General features: G+C 44.6%; 1 protein-coding gene and 1 long non-coding RNA gene across 5 annotated transcripts in view; one reads left to right on the top strand and one right to left on the bottom strand.

Moving 5' to 3' along the window:
- CAST (calpastatin) overlaps positions 1-13,977 on the bottom strand; it is a 116,610-nt gene extending 102,633 nt beyond the window's left edge. For 2 of the 3 annotated variants that reach the window (XM_084627971.1, XM_084627973.1), the window contains exons 1-2: positions 13,766-13,977; positions 1,250-1,315 (exon numbers count right to left, since the gene is read on the bottom strand). In XM_084627971.1, coding sequence (XP_084484097.1) covers positions 1,250-1,315; positions 13,766-13,840 — 141 coding nt within the window. In that variant the 5' untranslated portion in view covers positions 13,841-13,977. Of the gene's footprint in view, positions 1-1,249; positions 1,316-13,136; positions 13,277-13,765 lie in introns of those variants that run through there. The other variant, XM_084627972.1, reaches the window with a different exon arrangement.
- Positions 13,978-14,310: 333 nt separating this feature from the next.
- Positions 14,311-21,413, top strand: LOC311520485. 2 transcript variants are annotated; one of them, XR_014711612.1, is made up of 4 exons: positions 14,311-15,348; positions 18,141-18,465; positions 19,646-19,772; positions 21,062-21,413. It is a non-coding gene; the product is annotated as an uncharacterized lncRNA (long non-coding RNA). The 2 variants fall into 2 exon arrangements; XR_014711613.1 differs by having other exon boundaries at positions 19,646-19,799.
- The last annotated feature ends 5,147 nt before the right edge of the window (positions 21,414-26,560 follow it).

The raw sequence follows: 26,560 nt of genomic DNA, 5'->3' as shown, positions 1-26,560 counted from the left end.
CATGGTCAAACTGTTATGAGTTGTAAACTAAAGCACTCTTACAAGTTAAAAAAAGACAAAAGTAATTTGAGATAACCCACATCACACCAAACTGTCTAGGTTTGGCAACACAGCATTGGCTATAAACAATGATTCAGGCATTATAAGTTGCGAGCATAACAACCTTTACCTTTATTCAAGGTAGGCTGGAAAAACTTGGGCACAAAAAGGAGCGTGCAGACAGAATCAGAGAGGGCGTATTATAGTAACCATTGTTCCTTCAGGCAGCATCATATTTACTTAAACTGGTTTTAGCCAGATGATTAAGAGAGAAGACCTCATGTTACAGGCAAATTACCATTCATCTGGGAAGTGTCAAAGGCACTACTGAGATTTAACCAACACAATCACTAGTATGACTGAAATTTCATAGTTTTCAGATCTTTTGAATTAATAGAGAGGTACAGTACGTGTATTACAATATGTTTGGTATTACATGAATTTCATTAGAAGTATTTGATGTGACCCAGAAGGCTAGTTAGATATAAGTTTAAAAATCTGTCTTTTAAAAAGCACCCTACGAGCATTTCCCGATTTATCAGCATTCAGAATACTGTTAAAAACACACTTATTCAAATCCACAGGCAGTCTGCCCAGCATGCGTAGTGTCCTCCACACACAAGCCTGGCTTGGTTGCTGTGCTGCCCTTAGCTCCTCCACAGCCGCCTCTGGCATTAACAATAGCAGACACAAAGTGCCTAGTGATAGTTAATGCTGCTCCCAGCAGCATTAGCTTCCATGGATTTTTCTAAGTGAAATAGAACAAAATATGCCACACAGTGGCACAGCCAGGATTAGGCAACAGGAGTTCTTGGCTCCTGGCCCTAAACTCAATCTTAGAGCCCTGTCTGGACTGCTGAATTACAAATACCAATTCCAGATAAAGTAGCATTTATAGAGGTTGGGTGCCCTTCTGAAATAAATACTTGGACCCAGATTCTCCACTCCTGCCAACATGCAGATTTGAAGTGACAGGGGAATCAGAGCAGAGCTCTTTTCACACAAAATTGAACAGCACAAGATAGATTTATAATTTTTTTGGAAAATAAATGCTATTAGTAAACACCACCAGTCAGTTGTCTTCAAGCTACTACTTTGCTGTTCAAAAACAACCATAAAATTTACCACAGAATGAGTAGATATTCTTTGCTATATAATTGTACATGCTGAAGTTCATTTTAATATAATACAGTGCTTTGCATTTATTTACCTCTGTGGCTTCTGATCCTTTTTTATCTCCAGGTTTAGAAGATGCTCCACTTTTCTTGTCACCATGCTGTAAGAATAAAAAAAGTCATTAATCAGATTAATAACTAAATCTTATACCCCATCTTCTATATAAAGAGAATCTCAAATGCCTTACAGATAGTACATGTCGGGACCACATCATTCACTGTAATCAAGATTTCCACAGAGTGAAGCATGACAATTATTCTTCATCACCAGTAGACAACAGATAAAGTTTTTAGGAGACATGAAGCGTAACTCCAAATGAAATCATAGGCAGAATTCAGGCAGACAGAATAATTATTTTCAGTGGTTGAATCTGGCCATAACAGTAGGCTTAACACTAGGGCTCTTGTGAAAAGTGCTACAAGACATTCAGATACCTGTTTTATAGCTCCTCGTCCAGCAACTCAATGCTCCTTAACTCTATTTTGCTCTTTGATTCAGTATTGCTTTAAGTCCTCATCTAACTCCCACTGACTTCAGTAGACGTCGGACAGGGTGCTTAGAGAGAGCAGCACTACTCACTGAATCATGAACACTACTTCCAACACCTAAGTTTTCCTGGGGGCATTCCATACAAGTTTTCACCAGGCCCAGCAGTTATACTGCTGGTATATGACCAACAATCCCTGTCACAGTTTAAAGCTGTGTGTTTGTACAGTACTTTGTACAACAGGGCCATCTCTACACTGCAGGGCCTATATCTTCATAGCTATGGTGCCAGCGGTACACCAACATAACCTCACAGTTTAGACATAGCCTACGCCGACAGGAGTTTTGTTCCTGTCACTGTAGGAACACATCCTCCCCGGACAACGCTACCTAGGTCAATGGAAGCATTCTGCCATTGATCTAGCTGCATCTACACTGGAGGTTAGAGAGGCATACCTACATCGCTCAGGGGGGTGGATTTTTCACACCCTGGAGCAATATAACCATTTTGACCCAAACTTTAAGTTCAGACCAGGCCTAAGACTCTGATCTTGGTTGGGATCTCCAGAGGGTTCTGGGATACTAATAATGACTGGTTTCCAATTGAGCAGAAGTATGAGTGTTTTTTCTGTCCCAAAACACATGCTCGGTTTGTATTACATTGTTTCCAGAACCTGTTGTTCTTTATACTTTAATGAAAGACCTTCACTGCATCAAGCTAGTACTGCCACAAACTTGGTGCAATACTTACAGCTGTAATGTCCAACCCTCAGGTGCCTGACAGTACAACTAACAATTCCATGGAACTCACATTTCTAATTATGTGTAGAAAGACCATTCGTCAACTCTGAATAATGGATTTAAGTTTTGACTTAGAACAGTGACTGAAGTTGTATGATTAAATTATTTATGTTTCAGCAAACTTTCTACAGAGCAGATCTGATGTAAATCAGGATCAGCAATGTCATGGATTTCTCATATTCATGTATAAATTTAGCAATTTAATTGATTCAGAGAACTGAATTTTTGGTGAGACAAAGTCACCTTATATAAAGTATATTTTGATGTTGTAAACCGGTGGCATACAAATACTATAATCATAACCTATGTACTTTATCATTTTATGATTTCACTGTAACACATAAAGTCAAACTGCTTCCCTATATGACTAACACATTATGTGGAAAGACCAGACTTGCTAAAAAACATGCACATAAACGTTAGCTAAAACTAATCTTTGGTACCTCAAGTATAGCTAAACTGCCAAGTTCCATCAAAGAACCATGGTTTACTTAGGGAGGTTCAAACTGTTGGATCATATTAAAGAAGTTCTGTATTAAATCACAAATGAGTTTGATTCCCCATAGTTTCAATTCCAGGGTATTACTAATGAAGAGGTCTCTTGGTTTTTGATACTGTTTCTCTCCCTCTATGTGTGAAACTTGCAAGCTGCTAATTGCGTTAGTACATTCTAAGACAGAGTCTGTTCTCAAAGCAATTCACAGAGAGAGAGACTCAAAGCAATACTCTAACAACAGAAACAGCACCCAGAGACTCCCCGCCTTTTTGTTGTATTAACAATTGTTATTAAAATAGAGATAGCGGATGTATGTGGATGGATGCTTGGTGTGGATAATAAATGAATGATCAGGGAGGTGCCAGCCTGCTGGCCTCCGGGAAGGTAGCAGGGGACCTGCTGGCCTCCGGGAAGGTAGCAGGGGACCTGCTGGCCTCCGGGAAGGTAGCAGGGGACCTGCTGGCCTCCGGGAAGGTAGCAGGGGACCTGCTGGCCTCCGGGAAGGTAGCAGGGGACCTGCTGGCCTCCGGGAAGGTAGCAGGGGACCTGCTGGCCTCCGGGAAGGTAGCAGGGGACCTGCTGGCCTCCGGGAAGGTAGCAGGGGACCTGCTGGCCTCCGGGAAGGTAGCAGGGGACCTGCTGGCCTCCGGGAAGGTAGCAGGGGACCTGCTGGCCTCCGGGAAGGTAGCAGGGGACCTGCTGGCCTCCGGGAAGGTAGCAGGGGACCTGCTGGCCTCCGGGAAGGTAGCAGGGGACCTGCTGGCCTCCGGGAAGGTAGCAGGGGACCTGCTGGCCTCCGGGAAGGTAGCAGGGGACCTGCTGGCCTCCGGGAAGGTAGCAGGGGACCTGCTGGCCTCCGGGAAGGTAGCAGGGGACCTGCTGGCCTCCGGGAAGGTAGCAGGGGACCTGCTGGCCTCCGGGAAGGTAGCAGGGGACCTGCTGGCCTCCGGGAAGGTAGCAGGGGACCTGCTGGCCTCCGGGAAGGTAGCAGGGGACCTGCTGGCCTCCGGGAAGGTAGCAGGGGACCTGCTGGCCTCCGGGAAGGTAGCAGGGGACCTGCTGGCCTCCGGGAAGGTAGCAGGGGACCTGCTGGCCTCCGGGAAGGTAGCAGGGGACCTGCTGGCCTCCGGGAAGGTAGCAGGGGACCTGCTGGCCTCCGGGAAGGTAGCAGGGGACCTGCTGGCCTCCGGGAAGGTAGCAGGGGACCTGCTGGCCTCCGGGAAGGTAGCAGGGGACCTGCTGGCCTCCGGGAAGGTAGCAGGGGACCTGCTGGCCTCCGGGAAGGTAGCAGGGGACCTGCTGGCCTCCGGGAAGGTAGCAGGGGACCTGCTGGCCTCCGGGAAGGTAGCAGGGGACCTGCTGGCCTCCGGGAAGGTAGCAGGGGACCTGCTGGCCTCCGGGAAGGTAGCAGGGGACCTGCTGGCCTCCGGGAAGGTAGCAGGGGACCTGCTGGCCTCCGGGAAGGTAGCAGGGGACCTGCTGGCCTCCGGGAAGGTAGCAGGGGACCTGCTGGCCTCCGGGAAGGTAGCAGGGGACCTGCTGGCCTCCGGGAAGGTAGCAGGGGACCTGCTGGCCTCCGGGAAGGTAGCAGGGGACCTGCTGGCCTCCGGGAAGGTAGCAGGGGACCTGCTGGCCTCCGGGAAGGTAGCAGGGGACCTGCTGGCCTCCGGGAAGGTAGCAGGGGACCTGCTGGCCTCCGGGAAGGTAGCAGGGGACCTGCTGGCCTCCGGGAAGGTAGCAGGGGACCTGCTGGCCTCCGGGAAGGTAGCAGGGGACCTGCTGGCCTCCGGGAAGGTAGCAGGGGACCTGCTGGCCTCCGGGAAGGTAGCAGGGGACCTGCTGGCCTCCGGGAAGGTAGCAGGGGACCTGCTGGCCTCCGGGAAGGTAGCAGGGGACCTGCTGGCCTCCGGGAAGGTAGCAGGGGACCTGCTGGCCTCCGGGAAGGTAGCAGGGGACCTGCTGGCCTCCGGGAAGGTAGCAGGGGACCTGCTGGCCTCCGGGAAGGTAGCAGGGGACCTGCTGGCCTCCGGGAAGGTAGCAGGGGACCTGCTGGCCTCCGGGAAGGTAGCAGGGGACCTGCTGGCCTCCGGGAAGGTAGCAGGGGACCTGCTGGCCTCCGGGAAGGTAGCAGGGGACCTGCTGGCCTCCGGGAAGGTAGCAGGGGACCTGCTGGCCTCCGGGAAGGTAGCAGGGGACCTGCTGGCCTCCGGGAAGGTAGCAGGGGACCTGCTGGCCTCCGGGAAGGTAGCAGGGGACCTGCTGGCCTCCGGGAAGGTAGCAGGGGACCTGCTGGCCTCCGGGAAGGTAGCAGGGGACCTGCTGGCCTCCGGGAAGGTAGCAGGGGACCTGCTGGCCTCCGGGAAGGTAGCAGGGGACCTGCTGGCCTCCGGGAAGGTAGCAGGGGACCTGCTGGCCTCCGGGAAGGTAGCAGGGGACCTGCTGGCCTCCGGGAAGGTAGCAGGGGACCTGCTGGCCTCCGGGAAGGTAGCAGGGGACCTGCTGGCCTCCGGGAAGGTAGCAGGGGACCTGCTGGCCTCCGGGAAGGTAGCAGGGGACCTGCTGGCCTCCGGGAAGGTAGCAGGGGACCTGCTGGCCTCCGGGAAGGTAGCAGGGGACCTGCTGGCCTCCGGGAAGGTAGCAGGGGACCTGCTGGCCTCCGGGAAGGTAGCAGGGGACCTGCTGGCCTCCGGGAAGGTAGCAGGGGACCTGCTGGCCTCCGGGAAGGTAGCAGGGGACCTGCTGGCCTCCGGGAAGGTAGCAGGGGACCTGCTGGCCTCCGGGAAGGTAGCAGGGGACCTGCTGGCCTCCGGGAAGGTAGCAGGGGACCTGCTGGCCTCCGGGAAGGTAGCAGGGGACCTGCTGGCCTCCGGGAAGGTAGCAGGGGACCTGCTGGCCTCCGGGAAGGTAGCAGGGGACCTGCTGGCCTCCGGGAAGGTAGCAGGGGACCTGCTGGCCTCCGGGAAGGTAGCAGGGGACCTGCTGGCCTCCGGGAAGGTAGCAGGGGACCTGCTGGCCTCCGGGAAGGTAGCAGGGGACCTGCTGGCCTCCGGGAAGGTAGCAGGGGACCTGCTGGCCTCCGGGAAGGTAGCAGGGGACCTGCTGGCCTCCGGGAAGGTAGCAGGGGACCTGCTGGCCTCCGGGAAGGTAGCAGGGGAAAAACGCATAGATTAAGCTATGATTTCAGAATCTAGGCTGTGTCACTTGCTAAGTAATACCAGCAGTGAGAAAGAGATTGAAATATCCATGTTAAGATGTTTAAAAGAAAACAGGGTAAGCCAGTACCAGAGGGAGGAATGGAGTCAGAAGGAACTCCAACCTCACCTTTTGTTAAAGAAATTACACCTTTTAAACAAATCCTTCAAAAATTTGGGCACAGTCCTTGGACTAAACAAGCCCTAGCCGATGTCTGCACTATTTCGGACCTAGAGGATAGATTGGCTCAGTATATCCTCATATACAAACCTTCTAGTGCTGCCAAAAGAGATGCAGCAGCAATTTGGTTGTTGTGGGAGGCATGTAGGGAGTCTTCCCTCCGTTTGTCTTCATGTAAAGAAGAAAAGGCACAAACGGAAAAGGGAGCAGACAATTGGAAGGTGCTGGCTACAGATACCCAAAGCCAGCTGAAAATAGTGAAAGAGGCACTCCAGGAATACAAAAAGAGTGAAAAAGTTAACTCTGCAGAGGCTGGAGGGAGGCAGGTAAATGGGGAGAAGGTCCTATGTACGGCACCCCCAGGCATAATTACAAAGAGAAAAGAGAGTAAAAGAAAGTTAACTCTGCAGAGGCTGGAGGGAATTAAGCAGCTAAACTTTGTGAAAATGTTAAAAAGGAAAAGTGTTAGAGAAAGAGCATTCTTGGTTGCAGCCATTCTGAAAGAAAAATGGGCCCTTTTCCAAAGGAATGTCAGTTTATTTTTGCCTGGCTAATTTACAATCTGATTCAAATAATTTGACTGGACAATTTAGTCAAATTTGCTAAAAGAACATAAGGGGGTTCTATTGGAACTTAGCTGCCTCAAATGTATAAAGGAAATGTAAGATGTAAAAAAAAAAAAATAAACAAGCAGAGCAGTGTGGAAGGGATGTTAAGGAAAAGAAAATGTGTATGTATCTGTGTGTGTGTAAATATGTAAAGTTCTAAGGACCAGTTGGTTTTGTTTTTGTTTTAAATAATGGCACTAAAAATCCATTTGACTCTTTAATTCAAAGTTGCAAAACTCACAGACCTTTTTGCTAGACACAGGTAATTAGTGTTGTTTGGCTTTGGGATTTGGCATTTAACCCTTAAAAGGTAACTCAATGCTTTACAAAATTTAAAATGTTTTTAAGTTGTGGCTGCAGCAGGGCAGTCAAAATCAGGAGAATATAAAAAAATTCTGCATTCTTTTTGTTTGTTTTTGTAACAAAATAGCAGATGAGAGATGTAGTAAAAAAAAGACAGTTCCTCTCTGAAGCAACAGCAGGGGTGAGGTGCACAAAACAAAAAGAAGCAATGTTAGAAACACTGAGTCTTAAAATGGCTCTGAGTAATCAGACTGTCACTTTGATAAAGGTACATGAAACCTCTGTAAGCAAAAAAAAGAAATAGTGACACCTTATGTAAAAATGGATCTGGATAATGTTATAGAAGTTAAACTATGGAAGGAATGTGCATTTGCCCCAGAACATGTGCAGGGTATATTGTAGAAGGGGCAAAAGAAATGCAAACATACCATGCTACTTAATTAAAATGCTATTAGGGCTCCAAAGGGAGCCACAATAGGTCGGGTTTTCTTTTTCAGATTGCTGTGTGTTTTGGAAGCAGAAGTTAAAAGTAATCAAAACTCTGGTGAAAGTTGATTGTGTCCCTTTTAAGATAGAGTCTCTGAGCTGCTGATGGCTTTAAATCCAAAAGCAGGAAGCTTCTGTGAAAATGCAAATTACCTAAATGATAAAGGAAGGAAAGAACTAGCCGCACAAAGGAGCTGCAGATAAAGGACACACCTGGTCAGCAAACAAATTGTCTAAATAAAAGGCATGGGATAACAAGATAATTGTAATAAATGTAATGAAAATAAGTATCCCTGTAACAACGTATAGTGTGTATGATTTTTGGAAAACCCCTTTAAGGTCGTATGGTAATGATGCTTCTCAGTTATTACCTGTAATTAAAACTTAAAGCTTAACACAGCAGGAAAAACATTATAAACTTGGTCTGCTGTATAAGAAGGAAAACTCAGGGATTTAATGACTAGACAGTGGGATAATTTCCCCATAACCCTTAAAAGATAAAAGCCATTGAAACCTGGCCTGCCTATAGAACAAAAACAGGAAAATGTGGGGGCAATTCCTCTGTTTTGCCTGCAATCAGCAAGGGTATTTGTAAAAGAAATATTTTAAGCAATAATCTGCCACCCCAAAAGGGGTAGAAACATGTTCTTTTTGTCTTTCAGAAAAATCAGGAAAAGCTGATGCCAGCTGAAAAGCAACCCAATACCATGAATCTACTGTCACAATAGAAATTGTGTTTTGTGTTCTATGTTTTGTCTTGTGTTTTGTCTTGTTGCTAGCACTGTTGTGTGTTTAAAAAAAAAAATACTGAAGACCTGCAGGAACTTAAAAATAAATTAAGCTTTCTGTCCCAGCTACAGGACAGCCTGATACAAAAACAAGTACATGCCAATGTAGACTTGGTCCAAATTGGTCTGGGTAACCTAAAAGGCCGATGGAATCTTTAGTAATGGCTTAATACTACCACATGGCTTATCCATAAGAAAAAAAAATATTAGAAATAGGAAACTACACAGCCATAGCTATGGGATGCACTGAAATGCAGATACTTGCACTAGCTACTTTGGAACACAAAATGCTCTGGGTCATATTGGGAAATATTAAGGGTTTGATGCATTTGTTAAAAAAGAAAGAGATCATTGTTTTACACTTATCAATATGAATGGATGCAATATTTTCCAGTATTGTAAACCAGACTTCTTAATGGGAGAAATTGTTGTCAAAATTGCACACCAACAGTCCCTGGAGGCAAAGGTATTGAAGGTTAACCCACTCCCCATATTACACATGGGATCCTTCTGGCTACCCTGGACCTTGAGCCAGTGGGCTGGGGAGGGAGGGAAGCTATTGGACACTAGAGGTTATACCGAATGGACTCCTCAAAAGTGGGTGTGCCTCACCTTGCCTATTGCCCCAGAACTTTGTAGTAAAGATACATCACTAGGATCATGTATGTGGCATGAATTGGAATCACAAACTCAAATTGCCTAGCAGTACTTTCTCTTGAATAAGCTACATAGAAAGTGACACTGACGATTATAAATCTTAGTGTCAAAAGGGGGATTATGTTGGATCATATTAAAGAAGTTCTGTATTAAAATCACAAATGAGTTTGATTCCCCATAGTTTCAATTCCAGGGTATTACTAATTAAGAGGTCACTCGGTTTTTGGTACTGTTTCTCTCCCTCTATGTGTGAAACTTGCAAGCTGCTAATTGTGTTAGTACATTCTAAGACAGAGTCTGTTCTCAAAGCAATTCACAGAGAGAGAGAGACTCAAAGCAATACTCTAACAACAGAAACAGCACCCAGAGACTCCCCGCCCTTTTGTTGTATTAACAATTGTTATTAAAATAGAGATAGAGGATGTATGTGGATGGATGCTTGGTGTGGATAATAAATGAATGATCAGGGAGGTGCCAGCCTACGAATCCAGTGTCCATGGGATGAAGAAGGCATCAAGTAGAAATAACCAGAGGACTCCCCCGCAAAGGGCAGACTGGAATCCACCCAACAGCCTCAAGAATGGGAGAACCAAAGAACAAGACAACATCTAGCAGCAGGGAGCCCTTAGGAATGTGCTATCTGCTGATTGATTCAGCAACAGCATGATGAAGCAATTCCCATAGACTGGCATAGGAAGAAATTCCTATAAAAACAGACTCTAAAAAGTGAGAACTTTGGGGTCTGATTCTGCAAACCAACTTCCAGGAGCATCAGATGAGCATCTGACAAGGCCCTGCTCCCTCCTCATGTCCAGGCCACCTGGCCAGTGGCTTGGCATGAGCAACTCTAAGGCTGGTAACTATGATAACAACCTTGCAGAACCTGTGTGTGTGTGTGTTTGTATGAATGAATGTGTGAATAAATATGAGATTGAATGGAATGTTATAGCTATAACTAACTGCTTACTATGATTCTTTCTGTATTCACAACAAATGTGGTATTTTGCCTTTTTCCCTTTAATAAAAAAGGAGTACTTGTGGCACCTTAGAGACTAACCAATTTATTTGAGCATGAGCTTTCGTGAGCTACAGCTCCCTTCATCGGATGCATACTGTGGAAACTGCAGAAGACATTATATACACAGAGACTATGAAACAATACCTCCTCCCACCCCACTCTCCTGCTGGTAATAGCTTATCTAAAGTGATCATCAAGTTGGGCCATTTCCAGCACAAATCCAGGTTTTCTCACCCTCCGCCCTCCCTCCCTCCCAAACAACAGAACTACTAACCCAGGAACCTATCCTTGCAACAAAGCCCGTTGCCAACTGTGCCCACATATCTATTCAGGGGACACCATCAAAGGGCCTAATAACATCAGCCACACTATCAGAGGCTCGTTCACCTGCACCCCCACCAATGTGATATATGCCATCATGTGCCAGCAATGCCCCTCTGCCATGTACACTGGTCAAACTGGACAGTCTCTACGTAAAGGAATAAATGGATACAAATCAGATGTCAAGAATTATAACATTCATAAACCAGTCGGAGAACACTTCAATCTCTCTGGTCACGCAATCACAGACATGAAGGTCGCTATCTTAAAACAAAAAAACTTCAAATCCAGATTCCAGCGAGAAACTGCTGAATTGGAATTCATTTGCAAATTGGATACTATTAATTTAGGCTTAAATAGAGACTGGGAGTGGCTAAGTCATTATGCAAGGTAGCCTATTTCCCCTTGTTTTTTTCTACCCCCCGCACCCTCCCCCCCGACTTTCTGGTTAAACTTGGATTTATGCTGGAAGTGGCCCACCTTGATTATCATGCACACTGTAGGGAGAGTGGTCGCCTTCGATAAGCTATTACCAGCAGGAGAGTGAGTTTTTGTGTGTGTGTTTTTTTGAAAAAAAAGGGGGTGGGGGGGTGAGAAAACCTGTATTTGTGCTGGAAATGGCCCACCTTGATTTTCATACATATTGTGAGGAGAGTGGTCAATTTGGATAAGCTATTACCAGCAGGAGAGTGAGTTTGTGTGTGGGGTTTTTGGAGGGGGGTGGGGGGTGAGAAAACCTGGATTTGTGCTGGACATGACCCACCTTCATTACCATGCACATTGTAGGGAGAGTGGTCACTTTGGATGGGCTATTACCAGCAGGAGAGTGAGTTTGGGGGGGGCGGAGGGTGAGAAAACCTGGATTTGTGCTGGAAATGGCCCAACTTGATGATCACTTTAGATAAGCTATTACCAGCAGGAGAGTGGGGTGGGAGGAGGTATTGTTTCATGGTCTCTGTGTATATAATCGCAAAAAGAAAAGGAGGACTTGTGGCACCTTAGAGACTAACCAATTTATTAGAGCATAAGCTTTCGTGAGCTACAGCTCACTTCCTCAGATGCATATCGTGGAAACTGCAGCAGGTTTTATATATACACAGAGAATATGAAACAATACCTATTCCCACCCCACTGTCCTGCTGGTAATAGCTTATCTAAAGTGATTTCCAGCACAAATCCAGGTTTTCTCACCCTCCACCCCCCCACACAAATTCACTCTCCTGCTGGTGATAGCCCATCCAAAGTGACAACTCTTTACACAATGTGCATGGCAATCAAGCTGGGCTATTTCCTGCATAAATCCAGGTTCTCACATCCCCCCCACCCCCATACACACACAAACTCACTCTCCTGCTGGTTAGTCTCTAAGGTGCCACAAGTCCTCCTTTTCTTTTTGCGAATACAGACTAACACGGCTGCTACTCTGAAACCTGTGTATATAATGTCTTCTGCAGTTTCCACAGTATGCATCCGATGAAGTGAGCTGTAGCTCACGAAAGCTCATGCTCAAATAAATTGGTTAGTCTCTAAGGTGCCCCAAGTACTCCTTTTCTTTTTGCGAATACAGACTAACACGGCTGTTACTCTGAAACCTTTCCCTTTAATAAGTTCCTGCTGGTTTTTATTTTATTGGTATAACAAAACAAGTTAGTTCAAAAAAATACCTGCAGCTAAGAACAATTTTATGAAAACTTGTACCAACTAGGACTCTGTTCAGAGTGGGAAAGAAAGAGTCCAAAATAAACTTAGCCTTTAAAAAAAAATAATCAATCAATCCATCACTTATTAGATTTCCTTTCAGATCACATCCCTGTTTTGGTTAAAGGATAAATGAATTATCATATGTAAAAGGGCCTGTATTTTTTCCAGGAGGTTGTGAAAATAAGCAACAACATCCACAAAGCTAATTTTTAATGTATCATCTTCACTAAAGAGTTTATGGAAGTCCCTCTGAAACTGCAACACGTGTATCTTAATGGATTATTTAGAGAAAATATGACTGGACAATATTTCATAGTAAAATAACATCAACTTAAAAATTTCAAAGTATCAAATCGCATCTTTATACAAAAGTATTACTGTTTACTAATTTAAGTTGAACATAGTAAGCACTTTAGTTACTTGATCCATTCATTATTTACTAAATAGTCTCCTGAACAACATAACCAATTCCCCAGTGTCTATGAATTCACAGTAACACCATAGTTTTATCTTGATATAGCTGACAGTTGCTTCCTCATTCCTTCTCCTGCGGTCCCAAATACTTTAAATAAGTAGCTACCTTTTAAAACGTGGAATACAACATATCCAAGTTACAAAAGTGAGCTAGACTGTAGGGCACACATACCAGAGCAGGGTGAGTTTCCCCAAATGGAAGGTGGGGCAAATTCAGGCCCCTGTAATTTTACTGAATGCATCAGAGTTCCACAGGGGATGCATCTGGCTCTATCTTTAAGTGTCTACCCTTTAGCACTAATGCGCTCCCATTCTCTACTCCCTTATTGATATAGTCGCTGGCAAGAGCCACACCCCCAACCCAAGAGATTAAAATCCACTCTGTCAGTAGCGGAGCTGGCTATATTTACCGTCGCATACCACCAGCTTGCAAAAGCCATGGCCGGAACGTGTTCCTCCTTTAAAATAATCCTCCCCCTCCAAGCACCGCTGAGCGTTTCTAAGCGCCCAGGCTCAGGGCGGTAGAGCCAGGCTGGGGCTGACCCTGCCCCTGGGGCGGGCGGCGCTTTGGCAGCGAGGCGGAGCTGGCCCTCCAGGCTGGGTGTGGCACCGCTGCAGGGCAGGAGCGGGCGGAGGCGGGAAGGGCTGTTGGCGCGGCCTCGGCTGCGCCCCTCCCAGTCCCCAGGGCTTTAGGGACTGCGGGGCAGACCGCAACGCGACCCCCATTGCACCGGCTCTGCCCTGTATCAGGCCGCGGGAAAGGGCTGCGCTGGGCTGGGCTGTCACCGCCCGCCCCCCGATGGCCCGGAGCGGGGCTGCGCTGGGCCTTTCCCGCCGCCGCCGCCTCTGGGCCGCGGCGGGGCTGAGCCGGACAGTCCCGCTCCGCTAGCCCCGCGCTGGGGCCGCTCCCCTCTTGCGGGCGGCGCTGGCGCATTCCTCTGCCCTGACGCGGGCAGGAAGCCCAGCTGGCCGCCCGGAGCCCTGGCGCAGCGGAGCTTTGGGCGCCGCCCTAGCCCCGCGCCCTGGTTCCGACACGTACCGCTCTGCTGCCCCTGCCTGCAGCCCCCGCAGGCTTGGAGGAGGACGACTTCTTCCCTTTGTGTGGCTGAGACATGGCGCGGCGGTTCCTCGCTCGGCGCCTCTCCGCGCGGCGTTCACGGGGCGATGTAACGGGCAGGGAGTGGGGGGCAGGTTACATGTAACTGCGAAGCAGCTTTTCTGATGCAGCCAGAGCCAACTCTCGGCTGCAACCCCGCAAGTCCCTCCTCTTCCTGCAGCCTCGACTACTGGACCAGCTGCTCTAACGGCACCACTCCTCTGCCCTGCTCATCCCCGCTGGGCTCAGTGTTTGCTGAGACGGAGGGGAGGGCTGACTGGAAGATGTTTGGTGGTGGTTTTGCTGCTTGCCAGGACATACTTTGCAAGCTTACTTGCAGAATGAGGCCTGGGCGTGGCCCTCTTGTGTCCTTTAGGCTTCACAGCTGAGCTGAGATTTGTTTTCCTTTCTGTAATAAGAAACTACAGTGGGAAGAGCCATAAAATTCAAAGTCAGAGCAGAATACTTTGCAAGATTCAGTGGGGTTTGGATCAGATTCATAGTTTTGGTTTAGGCATATCTCCTGTAATCACTGTTTGGCTCCTTGTAACAAAACCAATTGCCTGAAAAAATTAGCCATCTAACATTTATTTCTCCTGTCAGTTTTAGGGAGCAAATTAACTGAAAATCTGAGCAAACCTGGATCTTTGCCCAAAACTCAAACCAAACTGGAACTTTTTTTTGAGGCTTTGAGAAAAACACAGGGGGAAAAGTTACCATTTAAGGTATCAAGTATCAGAAGGGTAGCCCTGTTAGTCTGGATCTGTAAAAGTGACAGAGTCCTGTGGCCAGTCCATGCAACAAACCTCGATGCCAACTCTGCCCGCATATCTACACCAGCCACACCATCACTGGTTCATTCACCTGCACGTCCACCAATATAATATACGCCAGCCAATGATCCTCTGCTATGTACATCGGTCAGACTGGACAGTCCCTATGTAAAAGGATAAATGGACACAAATCCGATATTAGGAATGGCAATATACAAAAACCTATAGGAGAACACTTCAACCTCCGTGGACACAAAATAGCAGATTTAAAGGTAGCCATCCTGCAGCAAAAAAACTTCAGCACCACAGTTCAAAGAGAAACTGCTGTAGCTTCAGTTCATTTGCAAATTTGACACCATCAGCTCAGGATTAAACAAAGACTGTGAATGGCTATCCAGCTAAAAAGCTGTTTCTCCTCCCTTGGTGTTCACACCTCAACTGCTAGAAGAGAGCCTCATCCTCCCTGATTGAACTAACCTCGTTATCCCTAGCATGATTCTTGCTTGCATATTTATACCTGCCTCTACAGTAGTGGAAGTGCCTTTCCACTACTTGCATTCAACGAAGTGGGTATTCACCCACAAAAGCATATGCTCCAATATGTCTGTTAATCTATAACGTGCCACAGGACTCTTTGCCATTTAAGGTATATGTCTCTTGTGCTCTTCCTGGATTAAGCTGCAAGTGGAAATATCAAAAGCAAACTTCTTCTTATGAGATTTCTAGCTGAAGTTTTTCATCATATCAGTTTCAGTAAGTATCCACACTTGAGGCCTGCTTCTGAAGAGGTGCTTGAGCCATTCACAACTTCCTTCTTGGGATCATGCCCTCTAATTGTTGTTCAAAAACTCCATGCCTTGTTGAATTTAGCCCACTACTTGTTCCAGATTTTACGTTCCTGTAACTCAAAATCATCAGTCATTTAACTTTTAAATTTCCACACCAGTGAATGCGAAAAGGTTCTATCCATCTAACTAACTAACTAACTAACTAAATGTTTTCTGGTCAGTATCAGTTTTAATGGGTCTGCCAACAACAAAACCTTCCTTTTTGATTATTAAAGAGTAACTATTAGGTTTCAAGTTTATATATTAATACATTTTGAACCTTTGCTGCCACAACTTATATTATTAGATCTGAAAGAATTTTCAAAATTTCATTTCAAGAAGGTAAATTCTAAATGCCCAACTTCTGCAAACACTGATGCAGAAGGCTGGGCAAGCTATAACACACCAGCAACTTCTCTTAGACACTGGAGGAACAATTTGTGGTCAATCAAAAATCCAGCATGACCATCTGACCCTGATCCCATGTCAGAACATTATTATTTGTGACTCTGAATGCATGAACGTAGCCCCAGAATAAGAATTTAACTTAGTCTGGATCATGTGGAGATACTGAGGTGTCACCTTGAACTGAAAATCCATCACTTTAATTATTGCCTTCCAAAATAAAGGGAGATTAAAGACTCAAGATTAATTGGCAAGCATATGTGTAAGCAGCTTGTACACAGCTTGCGTAAAACAGATGTGTGCTTCGGGAGCTCTAGGCCATGGAGCAGTACCAGAGTCTCTCTACTCCCCCTGTGATTAAACTTTGTGCTGTAGACCAGGCTCTCACTGAATGTTGGGGAACAGTCCACCAGGAGCCCAACTCTTTCTATTCTGAAGAAGCAATCAGAATAACTGACATATATTACAATATTCCTCAAAGGTTGTAGCAAGTCAGATGTAATTAGTAATGTAGAAGGAAGTAGGAGAACCCTATTCCAATTGTTTAAGTTAGCTTTGTTCTGTTATATTGCTATTCAGTTTTCAATTAGGAAGAAAAATATGTACATTAACATGAGATTGCACACTAAATTCTCATTAATATATATATAATATTAAATATAGTAAGTTTACTGCTAGGTTTATTTTGTTAGATATGTAGAAATTATTTTATAATACAATTCAAAATATTGAATATATTTAAAGTATTAATACTTAAGAGAAATATAAGTATATATTTTATATACTGAAATGATTGTGATTGTCTTATATAATTGCATTGATTTAATGTAAAACTTAATACATTTATCTTTGAAACTTTTTACATTTCTAAGAGAATTTTGACTGTACTTTAACCATGCTTTCAGAAAGACGGATACAAAGATAAAAGTACTGTGAGAAACAGTCTGAGGGCCTGATTCTGATCTCACTTATCCCAGTGTGAAACTAGTGAGAGGCAAGTCAAACCTTGTGTGTCTAAAACAATTGTACAAGGCTAAATGCAACAGAGAAATGAGCATATGGGTGACATGCAGAGGAGGATGGAAGGTTGAGGAACTGGTTTAATATGAGTTTAACAAGTGTCTTTTGTGTTTTAATTTAAAAAATAATAAAGTCTCACTAACAGGTCCAACAGATTGTACTGCATTCCTGAGTCTGAGTGCATAGGATACTTCTCCTGGCACTTCTACAGGAAAAGGAGGAAGCCTGTTTGAGCACCACTCCTTTAATTGCTCTGCTCCTGATGACAGTCATTTGAGCTCAGTGACAGAAATTAGGGAGCAAACAGTAGCATTCGTGATTAGACAAGAATATATAAGAAAACCACAATAATTTAGGTCTCAATTCTACCTGGTGCTCAGCTCTCTGGTCCTCATCCACAGGCTGTGCTAGCCCATTGTGGGGAATAAGCAGGAATATTTTTGACTCCCTCCAGTAACAAATATTAATAATAATAATAATTAGTAATAATAAAAAGCTGCTCAATGACCCTAAGCAAGTGCTTAGTCTGTTTACACCTAGCGCTGGCTCTGCCCTGATCCAGCAAATCACCTAAGTACAGAACATGCTTACATAAGAACAGCCGTACTGGGTCAGATCAAAGGTCCATCTAGCCCAGTATCCTGTCTTCCGACAGTGGCCAATGCCAGGTGCTTCAGAGGGAGTGAACAGAACAAGGCAATTATCGAGTGATCCATCCCTTATTGTCCAGTCCCAGTTTCTGGCAGTCAGAGGTTTAGGGACACCCAGAGCATGGGGTTGTGTCCTTGACCATCTTGGCTAGTACTCATTGGTGGACCTATCCTCATCTAATTCTTTTTTTAACCCAGTTATAATTTCGGCCTTCACAACATCCCCTGGCAATGGGTTCCACAGGTTGACTGTGCGTTCTGTGAAGTACTTCCTTTTGTTTGTTTTAAACCTGCTACCTATTAATTTCATTAGGTAACCCTGGTTCTTGGGTTACATGAAGGGGTAAATAACACTTCCTTATTCACTTTCTCCACACCATTCATGATTTTATAGACCTTTATCATATCCCTCCTTAGTCATCTCTTTTCTAAGCAGCATAGTTCCAGTCTTTTTAATCTCTCCTCACATGGATGCTGTTCCATATCCCTAATCATTTTTGTTGTCCTTTTCTGAACCTTTTCCCAATTCTAATGTATCCTTTTTTGATATGGGGTGACCAAAACTGCAAGCAGTATTCAAGATGTGGGCACACCATTGATTTAGATAGTGGCATTATGGTATCCTCTGTATCTTTTGGCCCAGAACAATCTCAAACCAAGATCTATTGACAGTGCAGCCAAGAGGATATGAGCACCATCGTTGCCAGGAGGCATTGGAGATGGATTGCCCAGGTGCTTCAGATGGAAACTGATTCTATCACCAGAGTAGCAATAAGATGGACACCTGAATGCAAGCGAAAACGAGGCTGCCCAAAAACAACATGGCGAAGAGCTGTGGGAGCCAAACTGAAAAACCTGGGGCACAGCTGGGGAACCATTGAAAGACTTGCCAGAAACAGACAGGAGTGGAGGAGTTTCGTCACTGCCCTAATTGCCAGAGGCATAATGAGAACATGATGATGATTAAGGTATTTACTGTCTTATTATCTATCCTTTTCCTAATGGTTCCTAACATTCTGTTAGCTTTTTTGACTGCTGCCGCACACTGAGCATAACTTTACAGGGTAACAAAAGATTCAAAAACACAGCAGAACTTCCTCTAGGCTTAGTTTCAAAGGTACAGAAAACAGGAATAAACCTCCCTCCAGCAAAGGAAAAATTCACAAGCAGAACAAAAGATAATCTAACACGCCTTGCCTGGCTTTTACTTACAATTTTTGTAACATGAGAGACTTTTAGGATGGTTTATAGGTTAAGGAGTTTTCTGACCTGATACTTCTCTGCTTCCCAAGAGAACACACAAAAACAAAGCCCCCCCAGATTTGAAAGTATCTTCTTTCCCCATTGGTCCTTTTGGTCAGGTGCCAACCAGGTTATTTGAGCTTCTTAACCCCTTACAGGTAAGGAGGAATTCTAGGCTACCCTTAGTTGTATGGTTATGATGGCCTGTAATTGCCAGGATCACCTCTGAAGCCTTTTTAAAAACATTGGTGTCACATTAGCTATCTTTCATCATCTGGTACAGAAGTTGATTTAAGTGATAGGTTACATACCACACTTGATCGTTCTGCAATTTCATATTTGAGTTCTTTCAGAACTCTTGGGTGAATCCCAACTGGTCCTGGTGATTTATTACAGTTTAGTTTATCAATTACTTAGCTTTAAGTATGTGAGAAGTCCCACTGAATGGTTAGTAGGGCATGTAAATACAGTTTGAAATATCTTTTAGAGCTCCCACATAGCTGTAAAGTTTATCAGATAAATACTGAGGGCCAGTTACCCTAAGAGGTCTCAAGTTAGTTCCAGATTATTATTTCTAAAGTTGTGCTCCTAAGTTGGGGGGGTGTGCTAACAGTTCTTATATGTCTAGCACAAACAATTGTTTTGTGAATAGCAAGTATCCACACCCATGTTTAAGTGTGCAAAAACCTGGACAACTGAAAAATTAGTATCTACAATGTTTGAGGCTGGGGAAGAGATATCACAGTGTTAAAAGCACTTCATCTCAACCCTCACATCTACTGCACGCTGCTTTGTTTGCAGGGTTCATGACTTAACTATGCTGTAATATGTTTGCAGAACTCATCTCATAGCTGACAGCAGAAGGTATTCTTTGATCATGTCTTAACCATTATTTCCTTCTCATAGGTCAAAAACCAGGAGTTGCCTTTCTCACATGATTCATGGTATATGACCCTACCCTTCAACAACTGTAACTAAGACAGACAAACTATTTAATCTGTTCTTTTATATGCTACTGGGCACAAAGCCTCCAGTAAGTAGGAACGCTCTGGTCTTGTTGGTAAGGACAAAGAATTTGATACTGTCTGTGAAACTTTTCAACCCTGTAGTTCTAGTATATATATTTTCTATTTGATTATATTAATTATATGTCTTTTAAATTTATAACACCAATGCCTGACTCAATCCCAGTGCCCACGGGAAACTTCCCTTCCATAGTTAGGCATTCCAATTTTTGACCAAAGCCAGGAGAAAATTAGGTTAGAAAGAATCTACTATTTTTTAAATCTTCAGCATGAGCATTAATTTTAAAAATGAATACAAAGGTGTGCTAGATACTGAATCAGAATTTGACAAGTCTCTATGCATGCAAAGTTTTGACTTCAGCACATTGACTTTGCCCTGAACTAAGGCTTCAGCACATAAAGTCTTTAAGCTTCTGCAGTATTCATCACATAAAGACTTAAGTGATTGTGACCGAAAGCACCCCTGTATTCACACCCTCCACACAGTTGTAATAATCTGTACAAAATATGTCTTGTGAGGTATCATTTGAAAACTAATGACTCACTAGTTAATAATTTCATGGTGGAATGTATGTAGCACCAGTATATGTAAAGTTATGAATTCCCCCAGTATGCTGTTATTAGCACATGTTCGAAACCAAACAGCCCTGCCTAGACAACAGTTGTTAAACAGGCCTATCCTAAACAAAGGAATGTGTGTTTACCTCAATTTACCTATAAGTAGTAAACAGGATCCTCAAGGCACCAGGGGGAAAAGATGGCAGGAAACAAAACAATTTGAATTTTAGCAAACACAAGTGGAGGAAGAAAGAGCATGGAGCCTTGTTCACAGCCAGACTCCATGTCACTTTCCTTAGTGCACGGATTAACTTTCCTTTAGAGGGTAACCTTCAGAACAATCCACTTCAGAGGTTCACTGGACTATAAAAGAAAGGGGCAGAAAACCCCAAGTTACTCTTATACCTAAGAAGACAAAGGCACCAGCACCTTCCTGCCTCTGGGAGAGATCCTTACTGAGGAAAGGGTCAGTCACCCTCTTGCTGGAAGATGGTAAGTGAGACAGGCCATCTTCAACAAGCACCTTGAACAAAAACTTGCTAGTATAGTTTTAGACTTTTAGATGTGTGTTTTTGCTTTTAACCATTTCTAACTTTATCTCCTATACACTTCAAATAATAGCTTCTTTTGTTAATAAATTTGTTTGATTTTTAATCTAAACCAATCCAGTGCTGTGTTTAAACTGAACTGCTTGGTAACGCCAGTCAAAGTAACAAACTTGAATATTACTTCCTTACAGGGGCAATGAACCTTAATATCTGAACTGTCCAGGAGAGGGCTAGACAGTGCAGAACACCCATTTCTGAGAAAATTCAGGACTGGGAGTGTGTTGAGGTCACCCTGCAAGTAATAACCAAGACTCGTGGAAGCCAGAGTGTGACTGGTGTGTAGCTGGAAAGCTGCTGGGGTCAGATCTGCTGCACTGAGGCTGCAGCTATACACAGACATTCAGGGTGTGACCTGCATGATGTGAGCAGCTCAGATTGGGAGCTACAACAACAAAGCATTGTGAGGTACCCAGGATTGCAGGGCAGGTAGAGACACAACCCCTCACTGATCTGGATCGCATCCCAGAATGTGACAGTGATGAAGTCATTATGTGCTGAAATATTCACTGCACAAGGACTTCTTTCCCCCATCCTGCCCCCTTCTCTTCAACCAGCTGTAGCCAAACAGCCAGCCCCCCCCCCCCCCGCCCTTCAGACCAGCATTGCTGGAAACACAGGAGGAAGCCGGAACAGGGCACTTAACATATATTCCAGCACAGCCTTTGAAGCTGTGAAAGCACAGGTGTGCTGCTACAATGTGCCTCTGGGAGCAGATACAACGATTAAGCTCACAGCAGGCAGAGGCCCTGTGACAGACATGGCTCTTAGCCCCTACTAAATAGCGTGATGCACACACACCAACATCCTAGGTGGGAAAATATTTACCCTGATAAAACAAATGTCCAGTAGTCGAAACTTATTGTTTCTCTCCCTTGCAAGTGTAAACTACTCTTGCGAAAGCTGGCATCACCCCGACAGACCAGCCTCAATTTGGCATAAGAAAGGAGAAAGAGAATAAAGGAGTACAGAGGTATAAGTAGGGGACCTACAGCACCATGATTTTTGAGTGCTTTTCACTATCTATCTGCTGGTCAGATAAGTGACAGCCTCCCAGGGCTTCTGCAGCTAAGAGGGTCCCTACGCCTTGTCCCTTATTGGTCTTTCCGCGGAATTGAGTGACCGATCCTGGCTTGGCACTGCTGGAATCGAGAGATGCAAGGAGGGTAAGAAGCACCCACACCTGATCTCCTACCTTTAGTGTACACATATTTTGAAATAGAGCTCTATACTTTTTCTTTCTTTGGGATTGTGGCTTCAGTTTTGTAACTTGTTTGTGTGTGTAACATCTCTACATTTAAATAAGTAGGCACTAGCAATTTTGTAACCACATGAATAGAATCTAGCTTAATAAATTTTGGTAACCATTTGTGCATAAGCCTGACTTGTTTTCTCTGGTTTACTGTAAAGCAGCCAACACAATTAAAGAACCTCAGCCGTTTTGGCTCTAAAGCCTGGTCATTAGGTGAGAGTACTAAGAGCCTAGCGTTGAGTTGTGCCGCCTCCACGGGGCAAACTCTTGGGGCACCTGTCAGTCAATCCTGGCTGCCCGCTGCGAAGGAGCTCTGAGATCTAGCAGTTAAAGTCACAGGTGTGAAGAGGCTCTTAGTGCTGCCATTGGGGCACCTGTCAGTCAGTATTGACTGCCCGCTGCGAAGGAGCTCTGAGCTCTAGCAGTTAAAGTCACGGGTGGTTAGGACCTTGGGGCATCCGTCAGCCTAGCCCGGGCTGCCCGCCGCGAAGGGACAGTGTGTCCTAGCAGTTAAAGTCACGGATGGTATAAACGGGCATAGCTGGCACCTCACCAAACATCCTTGGCCGTCGGCTAACACCAGCTCATACCGTAGAAGCCAGCCAGCGCAGAGAGAAGAGTGGGGTATCAGGTTTGAGGAGACAGGATAGAAAGGATTCAGGGGAACCAAGAGGACAATGCCAGAAGTAGCTGCAGCTATGGACTAGTAGCCATTTTTGGTGCCAAAGTTTCTTGATGTTTTTCTGTATCAATACAAATACACCTATTGGCAAAAATGCTGCATTTCTATGGATATCAAATAGATATAAATAACAAAGAGTTGAGACTGAAAACCAAAGTCTTAAAGGAAATTTCATTTGACAATCTAGGCGTCACCCAGATGAATTCCAAACATTGTAACCATGAGGGAGTGTCTGACCTGCTGTTAATTTGTTGTTTTTAAAAAAATAACTTTCCTGGGAGAAATACATTCTCAAGAGTCTTAAGTAAATATATTAAATTTAGGAAGGAAGGAAAGCAGGTCAGGTTATGATCCGTCTGTAAATCCAGAGGAACTCTACTGAACTCAAAATATACATAGGTGTAAATGAGAGCAAAATGTGTCTGTCTTTCCCTAAGTGTGCTTTTAAATTAGTTCACAAATGGATACTTCACAAATGAAACTCTGTAAGGGCAGGGTGTGAGGTAAACCAGAATACACTGCATGATGAGAAATTACCTTTTATATACTTATACACTTGGAATTCTCAAAATAAAAAAAAAAGGCACTGATAATAGAATAAATATCTAACTTATAAAATGCCATTTACATTTTAAACATATACTAAACTTTTGTGTTAATGGCATATATGTCAAAGTGAAATCCATGTAATAACTTGTATTTTTCATGCACTTTTGACCACTCTGCCTGCAGTCAGCCCATTTAATCAATTTCTTCTTGGATTTATAACAGTCCAAATCCCTGAGCATTTCCCCCCCCCTTCTTAATCTCAGTCTACCACATAAATATGCCTCCTTTTCCCTGCTAAATATAGAGTTCCCTCCACTTCCATATTACACTAGCCTGAGGTGCATGATAGGCAATATCTGTCCAGGACCACTGACAAGTTTGTGGTCTGATACCTCTTGGCCCTTCAAGGCTAGAACCAGAGGTTTATTCCATTTCAAATGGAATGTTCCCAACTTTCTAATACACAACACTTGCTTTTAGACCTGGATGATTCTGAGAGTTCAGATTTATAGCTGTGAAATTTTAGGTAATTTTTAGAGGTTTTAAAACTTCATTAGTAAATAATTTAGCTTTTCCTCAGAGGTCTGTAGATTTGGATTCCTGGTACTAAAGGAATCTGACTTTACAGGGGAGGGATAGGAAAATTAGCCAAATATTTAAAATAATACTTTTGTAAAATGGTTTTTGTAAAATATATCATATACGCAATATATTATGATGGGATGCGGTATAAACGATTTATTTACACTTGTTTGTAATGACCTTATAACTGACTCACGTTTGCCATTTGTGAGTAATGTGATCATCCAGAATATGGTACACTATATCAATATTGACAGGTTTCAGAGTAACAGCCGTGTTAGTCTGTATTCGCAAAAAGAAAAAGAGAACTTGTGGCACCTTAGAGACTAACCAGTTTATTTGAGCATGAGCTTTCGTGAGCTACAGCTCACTTCATCGGATGCATGCCGTGGAAACTGCAGCAGACTTTATTTATACACAGAGAATATGAAAAAATACCTCCTCCCACCCCACTGTCCTGCTGGTAATAGCTTATCTAAAGTGATCATCAGGTGGGCCATTTCCAGCACAAATCCAGGTTTTCTCACCCTCCACCCCCCCACACAAATTCACTCTCCTGCTGGTGATAGCCCATCCAAAGTGACAACTCTTTACACAATGTGCATGATAATAAAGTTGGGCCATTTCCTGCACAAATCCAGGTTCTCTCACCCCCTCACCCCCCTCCCAAAAACCACACACACAGACTCACTATCCTGCTGGTAATAGCTCATCCAAAGTGACCATTCTCCCTACAATGTGCATAATTAAGGTGGGCCATTTCCAGCACAAATCCAGGTTTTCTCACATCCCCCCCACCCCCATACACACACAAACTCACTCTCCTGCTGGTAATAGCTCATCCAAACTGACCACTCTCCAAGTTTAAATCCAAGTTAAACCAGAACGTCTGGGGGGGGGGAGGTAGGAAAAAACAAGAGGAAATAGGCTACCTTGCATAATGACTTAGCCACTCCCAGTCTCTATTTAAGCCTAAATTAATAGTATCCAATTTGCAAATGAATTCCAATTCAGCAGTTTCTCGCTGGAGTCTGGATTTGAAGTTTTTTTGTTTTAAGATAGCGACCTTCATGTCTGTGATTGCGTGACCAGAGAGATTGAAGTGTTCTCCGACTGGTTTATGAATGTTATAATTCTTGACATCTGATTTGTGTCCATTTATTCTTTTACGTAGAGACTGTCCAGTTTGACCAATGTACATGGCAGAGGGGCATTGCTGGCACATGATGGCATATATCACAATGGTGGATGTGCAGGTATACGAGCCTCTGATAGTGTGGCTGATGTTATTAGGCCCTGTGATGATGTCCCCTGAATAGATATGTGGGCACAATTGGCAACGGGCTTTGTTGCAAGGATAAGTTCCTGGGTTAGTGGTTCTGTTGTGTGGTATGTGGTTGTTGGTGAGTATTTGCTTCAGGTTGCGGGGCTGTCTGTAGGCAAGGACTGGCCTGTCTCCCAAGATTTATGAGAGTGTTGGGTCATCCTTTAGGATAGGTTGTAGATCCTTAATAATGCGTTGGAGGGGTTTTAGTTGGGGGCTGAAGGTGACGGCTAGTGGCGTTCTGTTATTTTCTTTGTTAGGCCTGTCCTGTAGTAGGTAACTTCTGGGAACTCTTCTGGCTCTATCAATCTGTTTCTTTACTTCTGCAGGTGGGTATTGTTGTTGTAAGAAAGCTTGACAGAGATCTTGTAGGTGTTTGTCTCTGTCTGAGGGGTTGGAGCAAATGCGGTTGTATCGCAGAGCTTGGCTGTAGACGATGGATCGTGTGGTGTGGTCAGGGTGAAAGCTGGAGGCATGCAGGTAGGAATAGCGGTCAGTAGGTTTCCGGTATAGGGTGGTGTTTATGTGACCATTGTTTATTAGCACTGTAGTGTCCAGGAAGTGGATTTCTTGTGTGGACTGGACCAGGCTGAGGTTGGTGGTGGGATGGAAATTGTTGAAATCATGGTGGAATTCCTCAAGGGCTTCTTTTCCATGGGTCCAGATGATGAAGATGTCATCAATATAGCGCAAGTAGAGTAGGGGCATTAGGGGACGAGAGCTGAGGAAGCGTTGTTCTAAATCAGCCATAAAAATGTTGGCATACTGTGGGGCCATGCGGGTACCGCTGATCTGAAGGTATACATTGCAGTGCCGCTGATCTGAAGGTATACATTGTCCCCAAATGTGAAATATACTGTGGGGCCATGCGGGTACCCATAGCAGTTCCGCTGATCTGAAGGTATACATTGTCCCCAAATGTGAAATAACATGTGGGAGGAGGTATTTTTTCATATTCTCTGTGTATAAATAAAGTCTGCTGCAGTTTCCACGGCATGCATCCGACGAAGTGAGCTGTAGCTCACGAAAGCTCATGCTCAAATAAATTGGTTAGTCTCTAAGGTGCCACAAGTTCTCCTTTTCTTATATCAATATTCAAACTGTTCCCAAAGATAATAAAGACCCATTCTACAGATTAAAGAATATGAGATAAATAAAATGAGAAACAAAGGCATAAACGCTATACATGAAATTTACACTACAAAAATAATGAGTTTTAGGATACAATCTCATTGTAGGGTTAG

Source organism: Lepidochelys olivacea, assembly GCF_965140295.1.
Source record: "Lepidochelys olivacea isolate rLepOli2 genome assembly, chromosome: 5".
Taxonomy (NCBI): domain Eukaryota; kingdom Metazoa; phylum Chordata; order Testudines; family Cheloniidae; genus Lepidochelys; species Lepidochelys olivacea.
Note: the sequence above shows the minus strand (reverse complement) of the source record. Positions and strands in the feature narration are given on the sequence as shown.